Source organism: Dendrobates tinctorius, unplaced genomic scaffold (genome assembly GCF_039654945.1).
Source record: "Dendrobates tinctorius isolate UK_male_01 unplaced genomic scaffold, ASM3965494v1 ptg000060l, whole genome shotgun sequence".
Taxonomy (NCBI): domain Eukaryota; kingdom Metazoa; phylum Chordata; class Amphibia; order Anura; family Dendrobatidae; genus Dendrobates; species Dendrobates tinctorius.
Window position 1 is genome coordinate 54,868,833 of NW_027361728.1, and position 23,890 is coordinate 54,892,722.

At 43.7% G+C, this 23,890-nt stretch overlaps 1 protein-coding gene and 1 long non-coding RNA gene across 3 annotated transcripts in view; one reads left to right on the forward strand and one right to left on the reverse strand.

The window, feature by feature from the left end:
- LOC141092621 (uncharacterized) overlaps positions 1–574 on the reverse strand; it is a 52,134-nt gene extending 51,560 nt beyond the window's left edge. The window contains exon 1 of the long non-coding RNA XR_012232857.1: positions 466–574. This is a non-coding gene — a long non-coding RNA (uncharacterized lncRNA). The remainder of the gene's footprint in view (positions 1–465) is intronic.
- On the forward strand, positions 510–23,511 carry SPTSSB (serine palmitoyltransferase small subunit B). Of its 2 annotated transcripts, none has more exons than XM_073578951.1 (3): positions 510–644; positions 1,881–1,954; positions 20,362–23,511. In XM_073578951.1, exons 2-3 carry the CDS (start codon positions 1,938–1,940, stop codon positions 20,630–20,632), a joined length of 288 nt encoding a protein of 95 aa, XP_073435052.1. In that variant the 5' UTR covers positions 510–644; positions 1,881–1,937; the 3' UTR covers positions 20,633–23,511. The 2 variants fall into 2 exon arrangements, with proteins under 2 accessions (XP_073435052.1, XP_073435053.1); XM_073578952.1 differs by having other exon boundaries at positions 562–695.
- Positions 23,512–23,890: the final 379 nt, after the last annotated feature.

Genomic DNA, 23,890 nt, shown 5'->3' on the forward strand with positions numbered 1-23,890 from the left:
ACTGTAAATAGCTGCAGAGTAAAAAAACAAATTTCACACAGATGACAAGTGAGGAAAAAATCATCCTACTTTTTTTGGATGAGAATAGTACAGATTTATGAGATGGAGAGGGAGACAATTTATGGAATTCACCTTCCTCCTGATCTTGGAGTCATATGTGAATATTTCATAAGGGGAGCAGGCGCACCTTTTCATATGAACTGGAAGGGCCCAGATGGAGAGCCAATGATGATGCACTGGCGCTTTATCTGCAGTGACTGCTTTACAGTTATTATATGGGAGAGACGCTGCAGTATACAGCACAGCACTAGGACAATGCCAGTGTGAGACATAGCATTCCTGCACAGCCTCCCACAGAGACAGTGCTGGTAAGGCACCCAGTAACCACACACCGCCTGCATTACCCTGTACAGTATGAACATATCATACATGCATGATAAGCACCAGTCAGTTATTAATCATCACCTTCAAGTTTTCTACATGGGAGGGTTTTTTTTCTTTTTGCAGTAGTAACAGGACCTTGGGAGGGGCACACACACCTGAGCAGCACAACTCAATCCCAGTGACTTTTCACTCTCTGACTATAGCCGCACCTGCAGTCATCCTCAGCACCAGTTCTGCGCTTACCTGCTGGCAGGTCAGAGGTGAGGATCTCACAGATTGTTTCTTACTGGGAGGCAATATTGGAGGTTAATGTAAGTAAAAAAAAATCTGTTCTACGTGGATAAAGGATTTGGATCAATTGAAGTGTTTTAACTTTATTTAAAGGGACACTCAGAAAATCAGTGCCTGTGTTATACCCATCTACAAGGCATTTCTATAATGCATGTCGCTTTCACAGCATATTGATTGGAAATGTGTCTTGGTAGTTTTAATAGTGTAAATGTCGCTGTCAGTAATGTGATAGATGGGGACACCACTGTCGGCACACACAATGTCATCTGACCTTTTTGACAGTTGCATGATGTTTAAAGAGCACAAGAACTACAGATGTAGCAGAATCAATGTGGTTATTTTCCACGTCACTACCTTATTATAACTTATTACTATATTTCATGCAATTCATCCCTATGGAGGGACTGAAGAATGGCAGATTTATCATTTATTTACGTTCCTCCCTTATATAGCACCATATATTATCATAGATGGGTGATGCTTTCACAACACATCATTGTTTAGAGACTTAAATCGGCCGTGTGTCTGATACCCGGACAGGACACTACTCAACTCTGTATTACACTTTTTCTATGTGTAGTTTTTACTCATAGGTTTGGCTTACATATATTACCGTGTGAAAGTGGCCTTGGGATAGTAAAAGTAATCTTATTTATTTGTACTTTGTACAATCTGTTTATAAGACAGTTTGTTTTGTTCAGACACCGATGTAACACACAGAACCAGATCTCCCAGATTATTAATTGAATAACTTGTCTTTCGAGTTTTCTGGTATGACATCTTTTCACAATAGCGACCCACCTATTTACCTACTCTTGGGGACTGATAAGGCTTTGTTTTTATAGAAGGTAGCGTTTGTTTGTCATGTTGTATAGGTCATTTCAGTCCATTATGTGTGGTACTGGTTGTATCCGGAGACTGAATCGGCAGACGTTGGTAGTCCGCTTGTTGTCCTAGCCTTTGTGTATCTGACAGTCCCTGTCGGTGACCAGTTTAGCGTGTGGTGACCAAAAGCCCCTGGATGTGTTTGGGAATGTGTAACTATGGCAATCCCTATAGTTATCCTCTTAGGCTTAAATTACAACTTTGGTATCGTATTCATGTTGTGTTTTGAGTGAAGTAACACAAATTTGACAACGGGAGGATGTTCAGCATTTAATAATTCAGTCTTTGACATTTTCTTTCCCAATGTTCTTGCCTTCTAGGTCCTAATACAAAAACCTGTTGATTTGCTCTACTCTTCAGAGTCTGAGGAAAATTTCATGCTTTTTTTTGAAGGGTGAGTACTTTTACACCATAAGGTTTTGTGAGGGAATCACCTTGTAATTTATAGACCACGGTCGATCACAATAGTCAGTTATTAACTTCTAGGTCATCAGGTGATGTCATTGGCGACTGGCATCCATCTTGAATTTTGTTTTTTTTCAAGTTCTGTTGAATATTCAATATCTGCTCAGCATTTTGGAATAAAAGCACATTTCCTTTAGAATTGGTATAAATCAATCGGAAAAGTACAAGATCTTGGGCATAATTGGCAAATAGGAAGGAATATTACCAGCAGAACTGCTTTGTCTGTGGCCTGATACTTTGAGAGAGGCTCATTCACACTTCAGGGCTTCATTGGTTTTCATATCCTTATACCAAGATCAGGAGTGGATTTAAGTCATTGTGGCCTACATAGAGCTGTATTGGGACTTGTTACTCAAAAGCAGCATTTCCCAAACTCCAGTACTCACGGCCGCCAACAGATCATGATCTCAGGATTTTCTTAGTGTTGAACAATTGGTGGAAGACCTCCAAAACATCAGGAATTCTCTCACCTGTGAAAATCCTGAAAACATGACACATGGGGGGCCGTGAGGACTGGAGTTTAAGAAATATAATCCACCTTGTTCCTTTTCAGCAGAATGCTAAAAAGAAATGTGTGCCAGTCTAACTACAGTCCATTTCTGACACTAGCTCATGGTTTCTTCAGTGTTTGGCTGGATTCACACTAAGCGTATAACATATCAGTCCGATTCTCACTGCCGAGAGTCACAGGAGTACTCTCCGTATGGTAATGCGTTTCCAATGTGATGACATGCGATTTTGTCTCGTCCAGTTATTCGTATGAGATACGTATGGCTTTATATTTTTCACTGATTTTCCCTATGTACCATCCCATTAAATTAACTGTCTCAATGTTCTGAAATGAATAAAAACCTAATCAAGGAGGTCATACATTGGCTCCACAAGAAGTCACCTTCTCAAATCTTTCAACTAGAAGTCCTGATGGTGTCATGTTTTTCCTGGTTTGTGAAAAACACGAGTGAGAGCCTAACCTTAAAACAACTGAGCGGGTTCTATTACATTGGGTCTTGTCTCAACGTTTTGGGGAGACTTACCTAGTGATTGATCCATGGAGGCATGTTCCTGGCTTTATTATAGGTCAGGACAATCTGCACACCAAGCTTCCTGTTCTTGGCTGATGTACTTTCCTGGCTTCAGGAAATTGTGCGCGTATTGTTGCACGCTATACGGCTGGTCCATGTGGCGTCCGAGTTTTTATCGCACCCATAGGCTTGCATTGGCAAGTCTCGGATGATATACGCTTACAATCACGGCCTACTGCAGTTTTACATGCACGACAAGTATGCCTGAGAGCAAAAACGCTGATCTGGATTGCCTCGTTTATCGCATTGCACTCGGCCGTATTGTACAGTAGTGACTCTGGCCTTACATTGTATTCTATGGGACTAGTTACATATCATTATTTATTCCTTTTGGTTTTTTTGGTGTGGATTTTTTTTTTTTTGGCTGACCAATGGTCCAAATACAGCACATGAATGTCATCTGAGTTGCATACATGGGCTGTCTGTTATTTACTGGCTGGTTGCCGGGAAAAACTAAGAAAAACTTTTTTCTTTGCCATGAACCAGATATAGATTCAACACACTGATGACAAATAGTCCATTAACAAATCAGTGCTGTGTGAAATAAGGTTTAAATTAAATGCTTCTTTAAAAAATGCAGCATACACGACTTCTATGCAGAAAACCCTATTGAAGTCTATGGAGAATGTTGAACATACTGATGATGCATGTGATCTATACATCATTCATATCTCATTTTATGTTCACTGACGGAATAATATCCGTATTGCTTCCATGTTGTGCATGTGTACAAACTTGCTTGCGTTAGACTGGTTTCACATTTTCGTCTGTGCGCGCAGCGTTTGTTCGACATAGATCCACATGCGTGCATATATTTAACATGGTGTATGCAGAGACATGCGTCTGTGAACGCATGCGTTGTTTTACGGTCTGCGGCGGTGTCCGGCAAATGCAACTTTTCTTGGCGTCAAAAATCCATCAAAAATGCGGATGAGTGCGCAAAAAAAACTCATTACTGTCTATGGGAATGCATGCATACGCATGTGTTCGATACGCATGCATTATTCAAAATAAATACAGAAATCCCATGAAACGCCCATTTTTGTCTGATGTCATATCAAACGCATGCACATGCAGCGTTTTTTTTTCCGTCATGTGTAAGATGATGTGCATAAAACGCTGCCTAAACGTGTTTTTGCATGCGGATGATACGCTGCAGACTCAAACGCTAATGTGAACCTAGCTTTAAACAGCGCTAAGGCTATGTGCCCACGTTGCAGAAATGCTGAGGAAATATCCGCGGCATTTCCCCAACTCCCCACCACAGGTAAAACGCATGCATTTTCCCGCAAATCGCAAGCGTTTGGAAGTCTAGATGCCACACCAGGGTAGATTGAGAGATAGATATATATATATATATATATCTCAATCAATCAATTTTTTTTTTTTCATAATATTATAGATGTATAGAACTGGTAGTCCTGCCACTTGGACATCCACCAACCACTAGAACGGGTATCTGAGATCCCGTTTCTTCAAATTATGTGACCATAGTCTGTGTGCATGTTGTAGATTCATTCAAAGTCTGTGATTGACAGAGGAAGCATTTGGCTTGGATACGTGAAAAATGTTTTTCATTGGACAGCCCTTTTAAAGACACACCAGTCATGAGAATTTAGGCCCCCAGATTTCCACCAAGCTTCTATCCAGAATGGTAACCGCTCGATAATTATATATTCAACATAATGTAGGAAAAGAGCTATATTAATTCACTGCACTGCATATAAATGACCTGTAGTAGGTGAAAGGGGTACAACAGCTTCTCTGCTCGATTATGGTGGTCATCCTCCTTCTGACATATTTAACGTCCCAAGCCATAATTTCCAGCGCATGCGCTAGTGAAGCCAAAGCCATTAGAGGTGGCTTGTGATTATATACCTGGCCTATCAGCAAGCCAGATTGGTCTTGAAACAGTTACACCTCTATAATTTGCATGTAGAAAACTGCTATACACTGGTCTTGTATTAGGCTGTGTGCACACGCTGCGGATTATGTGCGGATTCATCCGCGCGGATTTTGTAAAATCCGCAGGTGAAACCGCAGGTCAAAAGACCTGCGGTTTTACCTGCGGATTGCTCTGCGGTTTTGCCCTGCGGTTTTTCATCTCCTCAATGGAGGAGATGGCAAACCGCAGGAGAATCCGCAGAAAGAATTGACATGTCAATTCTTTCTGCGGATTGAAAACCGCAGATAATCCGCGCGGAAAATTCCGCACCGTCTGCACTGCGGTTTTTGATTCCCATAGGGAATCATGGTACTGTACACCGCAGCAAAAACTGCTGCGGGTCCGCAGCGGCCAAAACCGCTGCGGAACCGCAGCAAAATCCGCAGCGTGTGCACACAGCCTTAAAGTGGTTTATATGCCATTGCAACAGATGGTTGTTTTTTACGCTGGTTATAAAATGTTACCGGACAAAAAGTGACAATCCACACATCCTGTACAACATGGGTGAAATGGATTTACAATGTTTATGATTTTATTTATGAGCTTAGGTGACTTGTATACGTGCCTTGTAACTGGTCAGACGACTAAGCCACAAGCAAAGATATGTAGGAACTTGGGTAAACCTGCTCAGTAATGCAGCCGTTTGTTCTGAAACTAGCGTTTCCGGTTTTATAGATCAAATACAGCCTTCGAGAAAACATTCATTACACATTCCTGTCTCAGGTCGATACATTCACATTTTTCCTTTTACCCACAATGTTTCCCTACAATGGTACAACTTACAGGCTTTAGACCAGGGTCAAACGAGAGTATGAATTTTTTTTAAAATCTGTTTGTCTATATTTTAGGTTCATACAACGTCCATATTTATACCTCAGTAAAAATCAGATGCAATACAGATATCCATACGGAATACGATCTTTATCTTTTTGAATGGGCGAGTCAAAATCTGGAAGAGAATAGCGCAGACTGCAATTTTTTTTATTTTATTTATTTTTTTTATCCTTCTGGAGAGAAAAAAACATCTGAGCAACCCTATTGAATTACAACGGTCAGCGTGCTGTCCAGTATTTACTTGGACAGCACATGTCTGCAAAATACACTGTATGAACTCTCACATAGTGGAAAAACTCCACTGGGGAAAATAAAGTCCCTCACAGCTGTTTTCCCACAAAACAAGTGAGAGCTATAATGTATAGTGGCAATAACATTGGAATGAGCATACAATTCCATTATAATTGTGGCCAAAATTTTTAATTAAGATTATAAAGTAGATGATGTATCTTGCAGCCGTGTATAAAATTATTGCTAATTTGTTGTGATAGAACGATGTGTTATACCAGATGAACATCTCTGCTACGGTCCTCTGTATCTAACTGTAGCACACATGCAGTGGGGTTTAAAGGGATTTTGCTTGATGTTAGAAAATTCCATGTCCAAACTAGTGAAATGTAAGAAATCTACCTAGAAATGGAGATCTCTGATCAGAGCAGGAAGGGTTGGTTCTCAATCTGGAATGCTGTGGTCCCTTTTAGTTCTCCGTAGGTAATTCGGCTTGCTGTCTTTTACGTTATTGTCTGACCTGTCTCACAATCTCTATTTAAAGGGGTTGTCCAGAATTTGAAGATTATGTAATGATGCTTTCATTTAGAAAGGTGGCCATAGATTGCCAAAAAAATTACATCTAAACTCTTTTACAATAGTTACTTTTACTGTATAGTACTTGTTGGTAAATGTATGCTACAATGTAGATTGAGGCTGTTCAATTGCTCAGTTTTTCTCTGATTAGAACAAGTTGTTGGTTTGTTTTTTTTTTGTTTTTTTGTTTTTTTTTTTTTATGCCCTCTTCACAAATGTGCCAATTTTATTAAGAAAATAAACTATTTAGTTGCGAATATAGTGGTAATATACAGGTAAATGGCATTTAAATCATGGCTGGCTGCCCTACTGAAGCAGCAGCTACAGGGAAAAGTTTTATTCTCCCTGTTGCCCTTCCTGCGGCACAATAACTGCCTACACTGCGCACACACGCTGCTCAGCAAGCTGTCAATCAATGTGCCATCAACATACGGATGACTGCAAGTGAGAGGCTGCAGGAAGAATAAGTTAATTTTTTTCCCCTGTAGCCACTGCTTCATTAGCACGCCAGTGAGCTGTCTGAACAGTAAATTCTTCTCTCCTCCATTTATTTATTTTTAAGTTATCTAGGCACCTTTTGCCTGAAAGTTGCTGTTACTTTGAAACTGTTACTTTGCAGCACCAACATTCTGCATTTAGATCCAACCAAGGACAACATCTGCAAGGAGTTTGTATGCTCTCCCCATGTTTTACATTGGTGTCCTCCGGTTTCCTCACACTCTAAACACATGCTGATGGGGAATTTAGATTCAACCCCAGTGAGGAAGGTGCTATCTAAGCAAAGCAGAATAATAATCATTTGCAAATATCCTTGGTGTTAGAACAATGCCAAGTCAGACCTAGTGTCCTTTGACAACACAGTATCATAGTGATTTTTTTTTTTTTTTTTTTCTTTTCATACAACCACATGTTAAAGTACCAAATTACAACATTGTGTTATGTTGAGCAGTCAATTCTCGGAAAAGAAACATTCCCTAGGTGGAGCATGTAGACCCATGTAAATGTTAAAGTGGTTTTCCTGGCACACAGATGAAGCATAGTAAATCAGAAATGAAGTAACTTCAGTTTACTTGCTGTTAAGATTCTGCACTGTTCCTGAGCTGCTGCATGTGTTGACGTGACCTCCATCTCCATCTTTCTGTAACCATCTGATTTTCCGCTCTATGCTTCGAACGTTTCAGCCAGAGGCTCTGCACAGTGATGTTAAGGGAATGTGGCCTGTAATCCTTGACCAATTTTACAAGGAGAGCAAATTGCACAAAATAGTAATCTTATTAGCTAGCTGGTAATGGTATATGATAAAGGTCTGACAATATGAAGGTGGGGGTGTTTATCCAGGGTCGACTGGGGGTCAGCGATAGCGACAAAATGCAGTTGTCTTGTTGTGAGGCCGGTTTCCCTTTATGCTGAGCCACAGCCTGTTTGGTTTCTGTCCAACTTATGATGTGTTTTTTTTTTTTTGTATTTTCTTTCCTTTCCTTGGTTTGCTTCTATTCAGGTATCTCTCACATACCAATTCAGTTCTGTCATATTATTTCTTGAGAAGGGCTATTTATACTCACCTTGCATCTGTATCTTTGCTGGCTATTAGTGATGGGTGAGTAGCATCACTCCTCGTGTCTCTCCGAGTATATGGGCGTGCTCGGAGATTTAGTTGTCAGCGTCTCAGCTGCATGATTTGTGACTTGTAGAAAGGCTGAATACATTTGGAAATTCCCTAACAAACAGGCATTCCACACATGTATTCAAGCTGTCTATCAGTCGGAAATCATGCAGCTGAGGTGACGAAAACTAAATCTCCAAGCATGTCAAAATACTCAGAGAACACCCGAGCATGCTCAGGGAGACCCGAGCAACGAGTATACTCGCTCATCACTACTGGCTATATTTCAAGACAAATGGTGTTGGAGATCAGCTCCTTTCCTTGGATTCTTACCTGGGTAATCTCTGCTGCTTTTCCAAAGGTTTGTTTGTGTCTTGCCTCCCTGTACCCTTTCCTTTACATTTGTGATCTGGGAAGTTTTTCACTCATTCAGTTTATGTGGTTGGTTCTTCCGATTTTTCCTGTGTGTCTGTGTGAACATGTTCATAGGTTTGTGCCTTTTCCTCATATTTGTGAATTTCACTTTGTAGTTATTGGTTATCGAGAGCATACATCTAAAGACATTCGGGGCAAGTTAATGTTCAGTGGTGCCGACATTGGGTATACTTTAGGTGCCAACCTCTGTGGTTGGGTAGGGACAAATCGGAGTTAGATTAGTTTCCTTTGCAAACTGTAAAGCGTTGCGGAATATGTTAGAGCTGTATAAAAACAAAGATTATTATTTATTATTGTGAATAGGACTATATAATCTCCTATGGGCTTCACAGGAGTACCAACATAGTAGTGACTGGGGACTTCAGCAGGCCACAGCTGCCATGAGTACTCATCGGCATCCTGTAATCATGTCACCAGCGAGCAATAGATGCTAGGATCCAAAGCTTGGGCAAGATCCCATGGTTTAAATTGTTTGACAACTCAATTTTAGGTGTAAACGGCATCGATCAGAGCTAGGTACACTTGCTGCTGTTACAGACAGTTGTTGGCTGCATAATACATCCTGTATCTGCTTTAAGCAGTGCAAGCTTAGTTCCTGATCCGGTTACATATATCCGCACCCTCTCCATAATTTAATAGTGTGAGCTGAAAAGGTTTAATATACTTATAGTACACAGACGAGAGAAAAAGAAATGGAGCACTCACCCGGTCCTTGATGTTAAATTTTTTTAATCCATATTAGAATGGTATCCACATCTTAATAAACTGCGGTGTGCAGGTGGCAGGGAAGTAAGCCTGACGGACTATGGTCATTTCACGCTGTTCATGCTCCACACATTGCACTTTATTAAGATGTGGATGCCGTTATAATATGGATTAAAGAAATTTAACATCAAGCACTGGGTGAGTGCTCCATTTCTTTTTCTCTCGTCTGTGCGCCATATGAATACTTTCTCTAGTCACCTTCCACGACAGCAATTATCGCAGGATGTCTCCCCGCCCTATTGGGGACAGGAAATGCACAAGAGGTTAAATAACCCTCCCCTTCCTGCTACCTCCAGTGTTTTTCCTGTCCCTTATGGAGGCATGAGAGGTCCGATAGTGCTACCGTGGCCAGCGACTGGAGGCACTACATCCCTTACCTCAAACTAGGCGACCGAAGGTCGGGGGCTCCGCTCTCCTCCGTGCTTTAGGCCGCTCCCGTCTCCGCTGCAGTGTGACTCGCGACCCCTCATCCACCTTTCCTGCGCCCCCTCCGTGGGGTAAAGCAAATGGAGCTCCCCGGCGTCCTCCTCCCCATGACGGCGCACGCGCACCAGAAGTGACGCGGTGCCATACTTCTGGTTACTCATTTTCGGCGTTCCCTGGGGGAACGCTCGGGCAGCCATCATGGCGGCCGCCGATAGAAGCGGGCGGCGCCTCGTGAGCATCGGGAGTGCCGTCACACTCCCCCGCCCGCCGCGATCAGCAGATGCCCAGAGTGCGGGGCGGCATCGGGGATCGGTGGCTGGGGGATTGAGGGGGCGGAGCAGCATCCCAGGAGACCGCTGGAAGTAGCCGTAAGGAGGGGTGATTGTGATTACCCCACCTATGGACCAGGGGAGGAGGAGCACAGAGCACGCTGGTCAGAGGGCGTCCAGGTAAGGCCATTTCTGCACTGGTGACTGTGACAGACTGACCATGGACGGTGAGAAGCCCTCGCATTCTGCTTCTGCGGAGCCCAGCGTTCACCCTTCTACTGTAAGTAGCAGGTGGGTCCCCCTATATTCTGTCCAGAGGGTCCGAGGTGACTTAGTATGCCTTCTCTCTCTGTTTTAGGGAGACAAGGCCCCTGACCCCATAAAGAAACCGAGCCGCAAGTGCGTGTGTGGTACCAAACTCTCCTCAACATACAGGAAGAAACTATGTCAGCCCTGCACGGATGACGTAATCCGTGCAGAAAAATCCTCCCTTCTGGACGGTATAAAAACCCTCATTAAGCAAGAAATGCAATCTTCTATGATGACTAGTGCCCAGACCCCGGCACCGCAACCCCCTCCGGCTAGGAAAAGGAAAGCGCCCCCTGCGGAGTCGGACTCGGGCGAAATTGATGCCTCTGCCTCAGAGGATGCGTGGGAAAATGAGAGTTCCACTTCCGCCCCCAGGCCCGATAACAAAAATACTACTTTTCATCGGAAGACATGGGGGACTTAGTTAGCATGGTAAGAGGCACCATGGGATTAAAGGAGACGGAGGTGGAATACTCTGTTCAGGACGAAATGTTTGGGGGCCTGAGGCCCAAAGACCAAAAGGGGTTCCCCATCCATGAAAACATCCGGAATCTGGTTATGCAAGAATGGGCCTTCCCCGAGAAGAGACTCACTACCCCATCAGACCTAAGGAATAGGTTTCCTTTGGAGGGCGATTTCTCCCTATGGGAGATCCCTAAAGTAGATGTGCAGGTGTCCAGAGTAACTAAAAGGACGGCTCTTCCGTTCGAGGACTCGTCTCAGCTCAAGGATCCCATGGATTGTAAAACGGAGAGCCTGCTTAGGAAATCCTGGGATGCCTCCACAACCCTGCTCAAGGCTAATATAGCCCCTACGTGTGTAGCTAGGTCCTTATTTCGCTGGCTGCATACACTGGAGGATCACCTCTCTCAAGGAACCCCCAGAGAAGAGATCCTCGATTCTCTTCCTCTACTACAAAAAGCAACAGGGTTCCTAGCCAATGCCTTTGCAGAATCCATTGGGGTAGCAGCAAAGTCGGCAGTCCTCTCCAACTCAGCCAGAAGAATGCTGTGGCTGAAATCGTGGGGGGGGAGAAATCACGTCAAAGTCGAAACTCTGTGCGATTCCCTTCCAGGGGAAGTACATATTTGGCCCAGCCCTGGATGACATCCTGGAGAAGGCCACAGATAAAAAGAAGGCACTCCCAGAACAGCGGAAACCTAGAAGGCGATTAGAATTTGAGAGTCCTCCCCCTCGATGCCTGAGAAGCACCTCCAGGTTTCCTTGCTGGCGGACATAAGAACATTGCTGCAAGCAAGAGCAATCTCCCTGGTTCCCAACGGGAAATAGGCAAAGGGCACTACTCTCGCCTCTTCGTAGTGGTAAAACCCTCAGGGAAACACAGGGTCATTATAAACTTGAAACCTTTAAACAAAGCGGTAAAATACAGGCGGTTCAAGATGGAGTCGGTCAAGACTGCAATCCCCCCTTATAAGACAGAATTGGGTGATGGCTACAATAGATCTAAGGGACGCTTATTACCACGTCCCGATCCATCCAGACCACAGAAGATTCCTCAGGTTTGCGATATCTCAGGGGTCCCAAGTCAAACACTACCAATTCAACGTCCTGCCATTTGGGGTATCATCAGCCCCCCAAGTATTTACCAAGGTGATGGCGGAGGCAATGATCTTCATTCGCCAACAGGGGAACTGCATTGTCTGGACGATCTTCTAATAATAGCTCCGTCTACATCTCGCCTGAACCAGGATGTAGACAAATCTCTAGTGATTCTGAAATCCTTGGGTTGGATCCCCAACCTAGAGAAGTCAAACCTTCATCCCTCAACAAGGAAAAAATTCCTAGGGATTCTCCTGGACTCGGGGAAAGCGAACTTCCTTTTTACCCAGGGATCAGCAGCTCGACCTGGCTTAGAGGGTCTCCAGGTTCAGGGACCAAAGAGCACCAACCCTGAGAGACTCGATGTCCATGCTGGGATCACTTACAGCATGTATCCAAGCGGTCTCCTGGGCCCAAGCCCATACTCGGACCCTGCAGTCCTTCGGGGTTCAAGAAAACACCAGAACCTATTGACCAGGAGAACCCCGCTTCCCGGTCATGTGAAAGCCTCTCTTCTATGGTGGCTGAACCACCAGAATCTTCAGCAGGGGGTCAGCTGGGATCGGCTTCCTCTAAAGATTATCACCACGGGTGCCAGTCAGAGAGGATGGGGCGCTACAGTGGAGAAATCGCACTTCCAAGGGTTATGGGGCCCAGACGTCAGATCCAGCTCCTCAAACTCGAGAGAGCAAATAGCGGTAGAAGAAGCACTCAAGGCAGCAGCAACCCTCATCCAAAACCATCACGTACGCGTCTACTCAGACAATATGACTATGGTGTCCTACATCCGTCACTAGAGAGGTGTGGTGCTAGCAGGTACGGTGGATGCAGCGTCGAGTCACGAGACAACTACGGTGCTTTTTAAAGATTCGTTTATGGGACTTGAGGGGACTTCCCTCAGTCACAGCCTGATCACCAAAACAGGGATAACACAGGTTGCCCACGCAGGGGCTCTAAACAAGCAAACACGGTAATGTAGAATAGGACTACTCCCGGCAACGGCCGGTCACTATAGGGCTGCGGTGTGGCCGACTACGGGTCCTTAAGTTTAAAGTCTACTTAGCTGTCCCGACGTCCCTCGCCGTTCTGGCTGCTGACCTTTCGACGGAAGAGTTGCTGGGCCCAGTTGTTGAAGTGTTGACGAAAGCTTTGCGTGTTCCGGCGCGCTGATGACAGGGGGGCCCCGCAGGCCTCGGCGGAGTCCTTGGCTGGATAGGCCGCAGTCCCCAGACTGGGGCAAGCAGCGGCGGTGAGGGGTGGCAAATGGCAGGCCACCTGCGCAGCTAACGGCTGCGACGGGGGGTTCGCGACCAGCAGAGGACCGACCCCTGGTGTGGACAGGGGCGGGGCAGTGGCCGCCAACAGCACTGTACCAGCTGCCGCGGGCTGGGGTGTGGAGGCAGCGGCCGCGGGTGACCGGGTATAGGCTGCTGCCGCTGGCTGAAGTGTGGAGGCGGCAGCAGTCTCGGGCTGGAGTGTGGAGGCAGCGGCCGCGGGCGACCACGGATAGGCTGCAGCCGCTGGCTGAAGTGTGGAGGTGGCAGCGGCCATGGGCTGGAGCGGGGCAACAGGTCTCGGCTGCTTGTCTTGGTGCCGTCCCCCTGAAGTCCTCGGTAAGCGTCTCGTCTCGCCCTGGTAAGCTACACTTGCTAACAGTCGCTCCCACCGTCTCCAGCTGCCTCCGTGTCTGTCTGCTGACTCATTGTCCCGGGAATTCCCCTTCTGGGTTCCTATCTCTAAGTTGCTGTTGAGTCCTGAACTACTCCCCCCTGCCATCTTGTGGTTATTTCTAGGTACTGCATCCTCTTGTCTATCTTTCCCAGCTATTACCCTTCTGTCCCTGACAATCTCCATCCCTAGTGCACCAACCGCCGACCCAGACACTCGACGGGGACCCTCTCTCCCACAGAGGCACGAAATTCTTCAACCTAAAGTGGGTGGCGGCAAGAATCTTCTCCTGAGCAGAGAAGCATCTACTGTCCATATTAGCAGTACATCTGAGGGCAGTGGAAAATGTGGAAGTGGACTTCCTCAGCAGGAAGGACGTTCATCCCGGGGACTGGAGCCTGGACCAGTCAGTATTTTTGTCGCTGGTCTCAAGATGGGGATATCCCGAGGTGGATCTATTCTCCAGCGGTCAGAATGCAAAGGTGGAAACATATTTCTCCCTCAGCCCCACCAATGGAGCGTGGAAACTAGACGCCTTCTTCCACCCGTGGCACTTCAATCTAGCCTTCCCTCCAATCCCTATGATAGCAATAACACTACAGAAGGTACGGGCAGAGCGAGTTACGACAATATTGATAGCTCCCTTGTGGCCAGGAAGGAGCTGGTACGGAGCCCTGCAAAACATGGCTCAGGATGGTCCAACACTCCTGCCTCAGACGGACGATCTCCTTCGCCAGGGCCCTCTACTGCACCCAGACCCGCGCAAGCTTAACCTAGCGGCCTGGCTACCTGGCAGCCAGAATTCTAAAAGCTAAAGGCCTATCCGACAGGGTAATCCAAACCCTACAAAAAAGTAGGAAACCAGTGAAAAAAAAGCCATTTACGGGAAAGTCTGGAAGAAGTATTCATCTTGGTGCTCCCCAAATTCTCCAGATCCCTTCTGTCCTAGGATTACACAGATCTTAGAGTTCTACCAAGACAGCCTAGATCTGGGTCTCACACCCAGTACCTTTAAAGGTACAAGTGGCAGTCCTTAGTTCGGTCTACGATCAGGACTTGGCGAGCCATCGATGGATTAAACGGTTCATGACCTCAGTGTCTAGGATCCGTCCCAGACTCTGTAGCCAGATTCCCCCTGGGACTTGAACCTGGTTCTCAAGAGCTTGACGGCCGAACCATTTGAACCTCTGGCTTCCATAACTTTGAAAAACTTGACACTAAAAACCGTATTCCTGGTAGCAATCACTACCGCAAGGTGCATAGGTGAATTGCAGGCCCTTTCAATACAGGAGCCATATTTAACCATCATGGAAGATTGCATCATCCTGAGATTAGATCCCTCCTTTATGCCTAAAGTAGTCACAAACTTTCATAGGTACCAGGACATCGTATTACCTTCCTTCTGTCCAAATCCCTCCAAAGCGAAAGAAGAAGGGTTCCATGCCCTCGACGTCCGCAGAGTAGTCCTCTTCTACCTCCAGCAGACGGAAAGTTGGAGGATCACTCAGAACCTATTCATTCAGATTTCAGGCTGTAATAGAGGGAAAAAGGCAGCAAAAATTCAATCACCAATTGGATCAAGCGAACGATCAGCCTCGCCTACTCGTCACAGAACGTTTCCCCTCCTACATCGTTAAAAGCCCACTCTACTCATTCCGTAGCAACATCGTGGGCAGGAAGAGGGGATGCATCTATGGAGCAGATATGCAGAGCCGCTACCTGGTCGTCTGTCCACACATTCACCAGACACTATAAATTAAATTTCAACAGGGATCTAACGTTTGGCAGACGTGTTCTGCAGGCTGTCGTCCTTTCCTAAGAAACTAGTTGTTGGTATTTCTCCGATAACTGCTGTCGTGGAAGGTGACTAGAGAAAATAGAATGTCTTACCGGTAATTCGGTTTCTAGGAACCTTCCACGACGGCACTAATTTCCCTCCCTACCTGATGCTCTACCGGAAGATTCCTGCACCTTTGGTGGTAACTATACATGCTAGTGTGTACAGAAAAAACACTGGAGGTAATAGGAAGGGAGGGTTATTTGACCTCTTGTGCATTTCCTGTCCCCTATTAGGGCGGGGAGACATCCTCCGATAACTGCTGTCATGGAAGGTTCCTAGAAACCGAATTACTGGTTAGACTAATTCTATTTTTGTGCATGCTCCACCCAGAAGAGGTCCTGAAAATGTAGTTGTAGGGTGATATTCGTATTTAACAAAGCACTTATTCAGTTTGGTTATATTGGTGCCTAATCTCTCAAAGCTGTTAATGTAGTCATGTTTTTTGTCCTCACAGCTAGCTAATTAGTCGATTCACGTCTTATTTTACAATGGCCAGAAAGTATAATTTGTCATGAACACACACATGACAGCCTATTCTGAGAAGTACCTAAAATGATAGGCACATTTTAATAAAGATGGTGAGCAGTATGTGCACAGTCCGATGGCTTCATACAAAATAATTTTTATATCTGCATATGTTTTTTTACTACTAATATACTTGCCAATTATCTCAGAAATAGTGGAGATTTCTTGACAGTTTTGGTAAATCTCCCAGTTTCCCACATAAACCTCCTAGAAGGCTTGTTGTGGCCCAGCATTGGCCAAGTATAGAATTGGTTCCAGAGACATGAATGAATGGAAGGAGAGCTGGTGTGGAGCAGTGTGTCCATGAGAAGTCAACATGGCTATATTCTCAGCTGTATATCAGCCATATAAGGGCTCTTTCAGATGTCAATAGGTCCAGTACATGTGGTGACAGTTTTCACACATACAAGAGACACTTATACATGTAGACCCATTCATGTGAATGGGTGTGTGCGCATGTGTGTCTCCATGGACCGTGTGGCCGTATGCAAAATATACTGACATATCTGTGCTTTAACAGCAGCACGGGCCACAAAAAGTCCTGCACACATGTACATTGATGACACACAGATGACATCAGTGTGATACATACTGGGAATCAGCAGTACTGTTCGCGCTGTTCCCCAGAGCCAGGTGCTGAAGACCGCTCTCGTCATTCTCCCCTGCTCACGCTGCAATCAGCGCTAGCATTGGAGAATGTTGAGAGTTGTATTCAACTGATAACAGCGAGATAAGACAGCGGCTGATGGGAGAATTCATCACCTGCACTATAAATAAATAAAACAGAGTGGGTTCCCTGTATTTTTGATGACCAGCCAGGCAAAACTGACAACTATGGGCTGCAATCCTCAGCTGTCAGCTTCAGCAAGGCTGGTTATCAAAAACAGAAGAGTCCTCACTAGTGTTGAGCATTCCGATACCGCAAGTATCGGAATTCCGATACCGACTTCCGATATTTTTTCAATATCGGAATTCGGCATCGGAATCGGAAGTTCAGTTGATTGACGGCCTGACGTCATCATGATGCGCGGTGTGTGCGCATCATGATGCGCCGTCATTTCGGGCCTTCCGGGGGTCTCTGCCGGCCTGCCGGGGGGCTGTGCCGGCCTGCCGGGGGGCTGTGTGGACTGCCCGGGGTCTGTACCGGCCTGCCGGGGGGCTGTGCCGGCCTGCCGGTGGTCTGTGCACCCTGTGGGGGGCTGTGCCGGCCTGCCGGGGGGCTGTGCCGTCCTGCCGGGGGGCTGTGCTGATGTCCGGGGGTCTGTGCAAGCATCGTCCGATGGGACTACAAGTCCCATCGGGCGATGCCTGCTACCATGACAGTGATTGACACATTAGTCAATGATGGGACAGTAGTAGTCCCATCATCCGGCTAATGTGTTAAATGTTAAAAAAAAAAAAAAATACTACATACATACTACATGCATGCTACATACATACTGCATGCTACATACATACTACATATATACTACATACATACTACATACATGCTACATACATACTACATGCATGCTACATACATACTACATGCTACATACATACTACATATATACTACATACATGCTACATACATACTGCATGCTACATACATACTACATACATACTACATACATACTACATGCATGCTACATACATGCTACATATATACTACATGCATGCTACATACATACTACATGCTACATACATACTACATATATACTACATACATGCTACATACATGCTACATACATACTGCATGCTACATACATACTACATACATACTACGTACATACTACATGCATGCTACATACATACTACATGCATGCTACATACATACTACATGCATGCTACATGCATACTACATGCTACATACATACCACATACATACTACATACATACTACATACTACATATATACTACATGCATGCTACATACATACTACATACCACATACATACTACATACATACTACATACATACTACATACATACTACATGCTACATACATACTACATATATACTACATGCATGCTACATACATACTACATGCTACATACATACCACATACATACTACATACATACTACATACATACTACATGCTACATACATACTACATAGATGCTACATATATACCACATACATACTACATACATGCTACATATATACTACATGCATGCTACATACATACTACATATATACTACATGCATGCTACATACATACTACATACATACTACATGCTACATACATACCACATATATACTACATACATACAATACATTCATACAATACATACATAGACATACAGTACATATAACATAGAGTAACATACTTACCAATACTTGTCACATTGTTCCCCGAAGCCATTGTCTTTTCCGGAATAAATATTAACATAACAAACCACAAAAATACTCACCCACGATCCGAAGCAGTCCACGAGTGTGTCCCACGACGATCTTGGGTAGAGAACTGCAGCATCAGATGATGCTGCCGTTCTCTACGGGCTGCAGGAATCCAATGACGGAAGGTAGGTATCCTTCCGCACTGTATTCCTCCGCCACTTAAAAAAAAAAAAAAAGTCCCTAGTCTCACTTTATGCCTAGTTTACATATTTATTTTTTATGTTTTGTTTAGTATTTTACCTGCTAGCGCAAATAACTAATTTGTATATATTAGTCTAATATTAAATTGGGGTGTGCAAACGTAGTAGTGATACCCAGACCCTGTTGACTAAAGGTGGATTTATAGGTCCTTCTGCTTTATAAGAATACATCAGTATTATAAGAGCTAAGTGTAGGACCTGGTAACAGATTTTGCTTTAGTGCCCAGGAGCTACAAATTCCTCTGCATGAGAGCAAGTACTTTACTTAGGGTGGCTGTACATGTATCGATTGACTCCTCGTCAGGATGGTATGTATAATGTAATGCTGGCTGAAGATGTTGGTGAGCACCGTTCCTATCATACTTTTTTTTTTTGGCCAAAGGGAAAGCTAGTAGCACCATCCTTCAGTAGTGGGTGCAATTCTCTCGTAGGTAACCAGTCAGAAACATTCAAACGTGTGTACCTAAAACAGAGTAGAAGCAGCAATCCAATTGATATGTCAACTCTATTGACCCAAGGCATATAGAGGTGCTTCTCACAAAATTAGAATATCCTCAAAATGTTAATTTATTTCAGTTCTTCAATACAAAAAGTGAATCTCATACTATATAGAGTCATTACAAACAGAGTGGTCTATTTCAAGAGTTTATTTCTGTTAATGTTTGATTATGGCTTACAGCCAAAGGAAACCCAAGTCATTATCTCAGTAAATTTCCCATTAATATGCTTGGATACAGCACTCTGTGAACAGCCAGCTTCTTTAGCAATGACCTTTTGTGGCTTACCCTCCTTGTGGAGTGTGTCAATGACTGCCTTCTGGACATCTGTCAAGTCATCAGTTTTCTACAGGATTGTGGAGCCTACTGAAACAGACTGAGACCTTTTTAAACTCTTAAGAAGCTTTTGCAGGTGTACCAATACCTGGTTTAAAAACAGTATCACTGTGCTTGATTGCCCAGCATACTCGCCTGACCTTAACCCCAAAGAGAATCTATGGGGTATTGTCAAGAGGAAGATGAGACACCAGACCCAACAATGCAGACAAGCTGAAGGCTGCTATCAAAGCAACCTGGGCTTCCATAACACCTCAGTAGTGCCACAGGCTGATCGACTCCATGCCACGCCGCATTGATGCAGTAATTGATGCAAAAGGAGCCCTAACCAGTTATTGAGTGCATTTACTGAACATACATTTCAGTAGATCAACACTTCGGATTTTAAAATCATTTTTCAAGGTGGTGGTATAAAGTATTCTATTTTACTGAGACAATGACTTTTGGGTTTTCATTGCCTGTAAGCCATAATCATCAACATTAACAGAAATAAGCACTGCAGCCTCGCAAAGCTGAGGTCCTGGGTTCAAATCCCACCAATGACAACATCTGCAAGGAGTTGTGTATGTTCTCCCCATGTTTGCGTGGGTTTCCTCCGGGTACTCCGGTTTCCTCCCATATGCCAAGGACATACTGATAGGGAATTTAGATTGTGAGCCCCATCAAGGACAGTGCCAATAATGTCTGTAAAGCGCTGTGAAATTAATGGCACTATATAAATAAATATTCTCTGTATCTGGGTGAATAAGGTTCACAAATTTTCACCTACACCCATGGGAGTGCTGCTACTAAACTGAGTCTTGGCTTTCTTCCTTAGATTTATGTATATTCTTATAAACTGGTTTCTTTCTCTTTTCTAGGTTTGGCATTACTGCCATACTGCTAAAGATGGATGTAAAACATATTAAAGATTACCTTGCTTGGCTGTACTACCAATATCTCCTCATAACATGCAGCTACGTACTGGAGCCCTGGGAGCAGTCCATTTTTAACACTGTGCTATTGACGGCAATTGCAATGGTGATTTATAGTTCTTACGTCTTCATACCCATTCATGTTCGTCTGGCAGTGGAGTTTTTCTCTGGAATCTGTGGAGGGCAGCATGAAAGTACTATGACCCCAATGAGCTGACATGATCTGCTCGAGCTCTTCAATGGATCTATTTGATTGCTCGTTGGACTAACAGCTTTACAGTGGCTGGAACTGCAGAGGTTTACGTAATATTTGTGCTGTGCATAGATTCCTAAATGGAAGAAATTAATTTTTTCCTGTTTTTCTAATTCATTGATCTCTGAAAATGTATTCTGAATGTTGAAAGAATGACATGTTCACTTTGTACATAGTGTAATATATCCTAGCTTTATATTCACTTCTTAAGACTTTGTTAAAATATTATAGTATACAACTACAGTGTAAAAATGAACAATAGCTATAATTTCCATGATGACAAAAGCCAGATGGAATTCAGACATCTAAGTGTGACGGTCGGAGCACAGACCATAATGCCTTGACTGGCCTTGGGTTTCACAACTCAAACTCAACAGCCTCATGTAGGCCTATGTATGAGGCGATCAAGCCTGGCTCAGGATACCGGATAGTCCATTCACCAGGATCCGTATTTGAACTGTGAAACACAGATGTCTGAATTGTGCCTTAGGGAGTGTACATGTGTAACCTATAGTATCTTCTACACAAACTATAGTGTACTGTAATTAGAGTATATAGTTTATATGCTTTCATGATTGGTCTCTACTATGCTGTTATTGACTAATATATCACAAATTTTTTTTATCTATATGAACTAGCCTTATAATGCTGTGTTTGGTCTCTGGATAGGAGAAGTTATTTTGCTACAAACTAGTTCTTCATGGTAAAAAATTGGCTAAACTCCAAACTGGCAGCAAATCAATTGGGTTCTTGCGATCAGCTCCTCATCAATATAGTAGGTGGTTGCTCGCAGTGTTGGACCTCATCCTAAAGGTCCCAATGTATCATCAATAGAAGAAGAAACTAGCTCACCCAAGTATCAAATTAGGGGGTGTAGTTTATTTACCAAATGGTACATTGATTCCACTTTAATAGGTCTTTGTCAAACAATGACCTGCATGAGCTACGGCTTCTTCAATTGAAGGTAATGCAAGGGCTCTCTGGAGGAACAACCCAATGCAAGCTTGCCACTTTTAGAAAATCAAATTTTGGAGATCTGGTTCATTGTCATTTACAGTTTGCAATGTGCCTTATACTGATGAATTGCTCTCTAGAATGATGAATAATCATGATTATTTATAGCAGGCCAATACCAGACAATGAAATAAAAGCCTGCAGTTTTGGCAGTAATGTGGTTCCACCATGATAAAACAATGATGAATGTGGTTGTCAAGTCACTGCTCTTCAACAGACAGACTTGCATCATTTGGCAATTAGGTTTTTAGTTCCAGTTTGTTTTTGTTTGTTTTTTTTTTAGGTAGTTCACTCAAAGGTCCAACCTTGATAAAAAATGAATGGAGCAGAATACACATGTATCCACTAATTTATAGGTGGTGATTTATGACCTCAATCCTTATTTATCCATATGAGGAGACTTGTGTGCCTAATCATACCTGATGACAAAGCTATTGTACTGTAACATATGTTTGTGGCTTTCTTTGTTAATGCAGTAGAACTCTTCACAGAATGAAATTGAGGAAAAGGACCTGGTGAAATCAGATTCTTTATCCATGTGTGTTCTGTTGATGAGCTATCCTCAAATATTAAGAACTAAGCTTTTTGAAAAATCTAATGGAAGTTGGTTATGTGTTCTCAATAGTGTAATGCACTGTTACCCCCAGCTCCAGGTCTGAAGGCCCACCGACAGATAATGTCTTCAGGATTTCCTTAGAGAACCTGTCGGCACAATTTTGTGATATGAATGTAATGGCACTGTAATACAGATTACATTGATACTTTTGAAGAAATCCGCTTTCCTGTTGTTCTTCAATCACGATGTGAAGATTTCGGTGCTCAGAGGCTGGACTGTGCACTGAGTCTTCTCCTCCCCGTCTGCTTCTCCGTACCTTCTGCCCAGACTCCGGTCTGCAAATGACCGGCCTCCTCTATTTTAAATCTCAGCAGTGACCTGTCATTCACAATCCGGAGGGGCGGGGGAATTAGACAAGGAGGAAAAGATCTATTAAGTAAAAAAAAAACTTCAAATACTGATTACAGAACAACAAAACAGATACCTTTTGGTGAAGAAATCAATATACTGTAATAAGTATTACAGACATGACTTTACACTACAAAATCATGCTGACAGGTTCTTTTTAAAGGGGTTGTCACCTACTAGGACAACCATCTGCAAAAGAAACAAAAAACTCCTCCTGTGCTGGCACCGATCAGTGATGTCGGCACTCACAGTTCCAGAGCTATGGTGCAGTGGAATAATACGTGGCGCCCAATCAGCGCAGGTGTCGCTGCTTCCGCCTACGTACTGATCGATCACGAAGAGGAAGTCAAAGAACAGCTACATCCCTGTCTTTCTCTTCATGTTCAATCCATACAGAGGTGGAGACAGTGACACCAGTGCTGATTGGGCACCAAGCACCACCTGTCATTCCACTGCACCTGAGCTCTGAGACTGCAAGTTTTGACACTGCTGAAATGGCACCCGCACAGGAGGGGAGTACAGTTTTTAATTTTATTTTTATTTTATCGTGGCCAAACATTTAGTTCAGGAAGGAGTTGTCTTACTAGTGGACAACCCCTTTAGCATTGTATAGTTGATATAATTCAATCACCTGTGCAACAGTAAGGAAATCCTGAAACCATCTCTTGGTGAGCCTTGAGAGCTGGATTTGGGGGAAATACTTGGTCTAATGCACAGAATAGCAGGTCATTAGACTAAATAACTTGTGTTCTGTTTTTGTGTTATTTAACTTATTTCTACATTATTGTATCATGGATATAAAATGTATATAAGAGAACTAAGTTTTTGAATACTTAAATAAAAGCTACACAATCTGGTATTGTAATTTATTTACTATTTTTTTTCAATATTTCACATTTTGTCTAAACAAATATTACATCCAGGAAATTGAAAATTTAAATGTAATTGGTTGACAATGCTACATTACTGCAGACTAGAGAGGAGCGACTTTGCCTTTTTTCGGGTCGAGTCGGGTTTCATGAAACCAGACTTTCTTAAAAGTCGGGCCGAACGAAATTGGCCGACTATAAGGAAAAGTCGGGTTTGACTGAAACACGAAACCCAATGCAAGTCAATGGGGAAGCAAAGTCGGCAGGGAGTGAAGGACAGTAAACACACCTATAGTGCCCATTTCACTGCCAACGACATCAATTCTTATTACTTAAACTTGTCAACCTTAATTTACTTTATACTAATAGTTACGC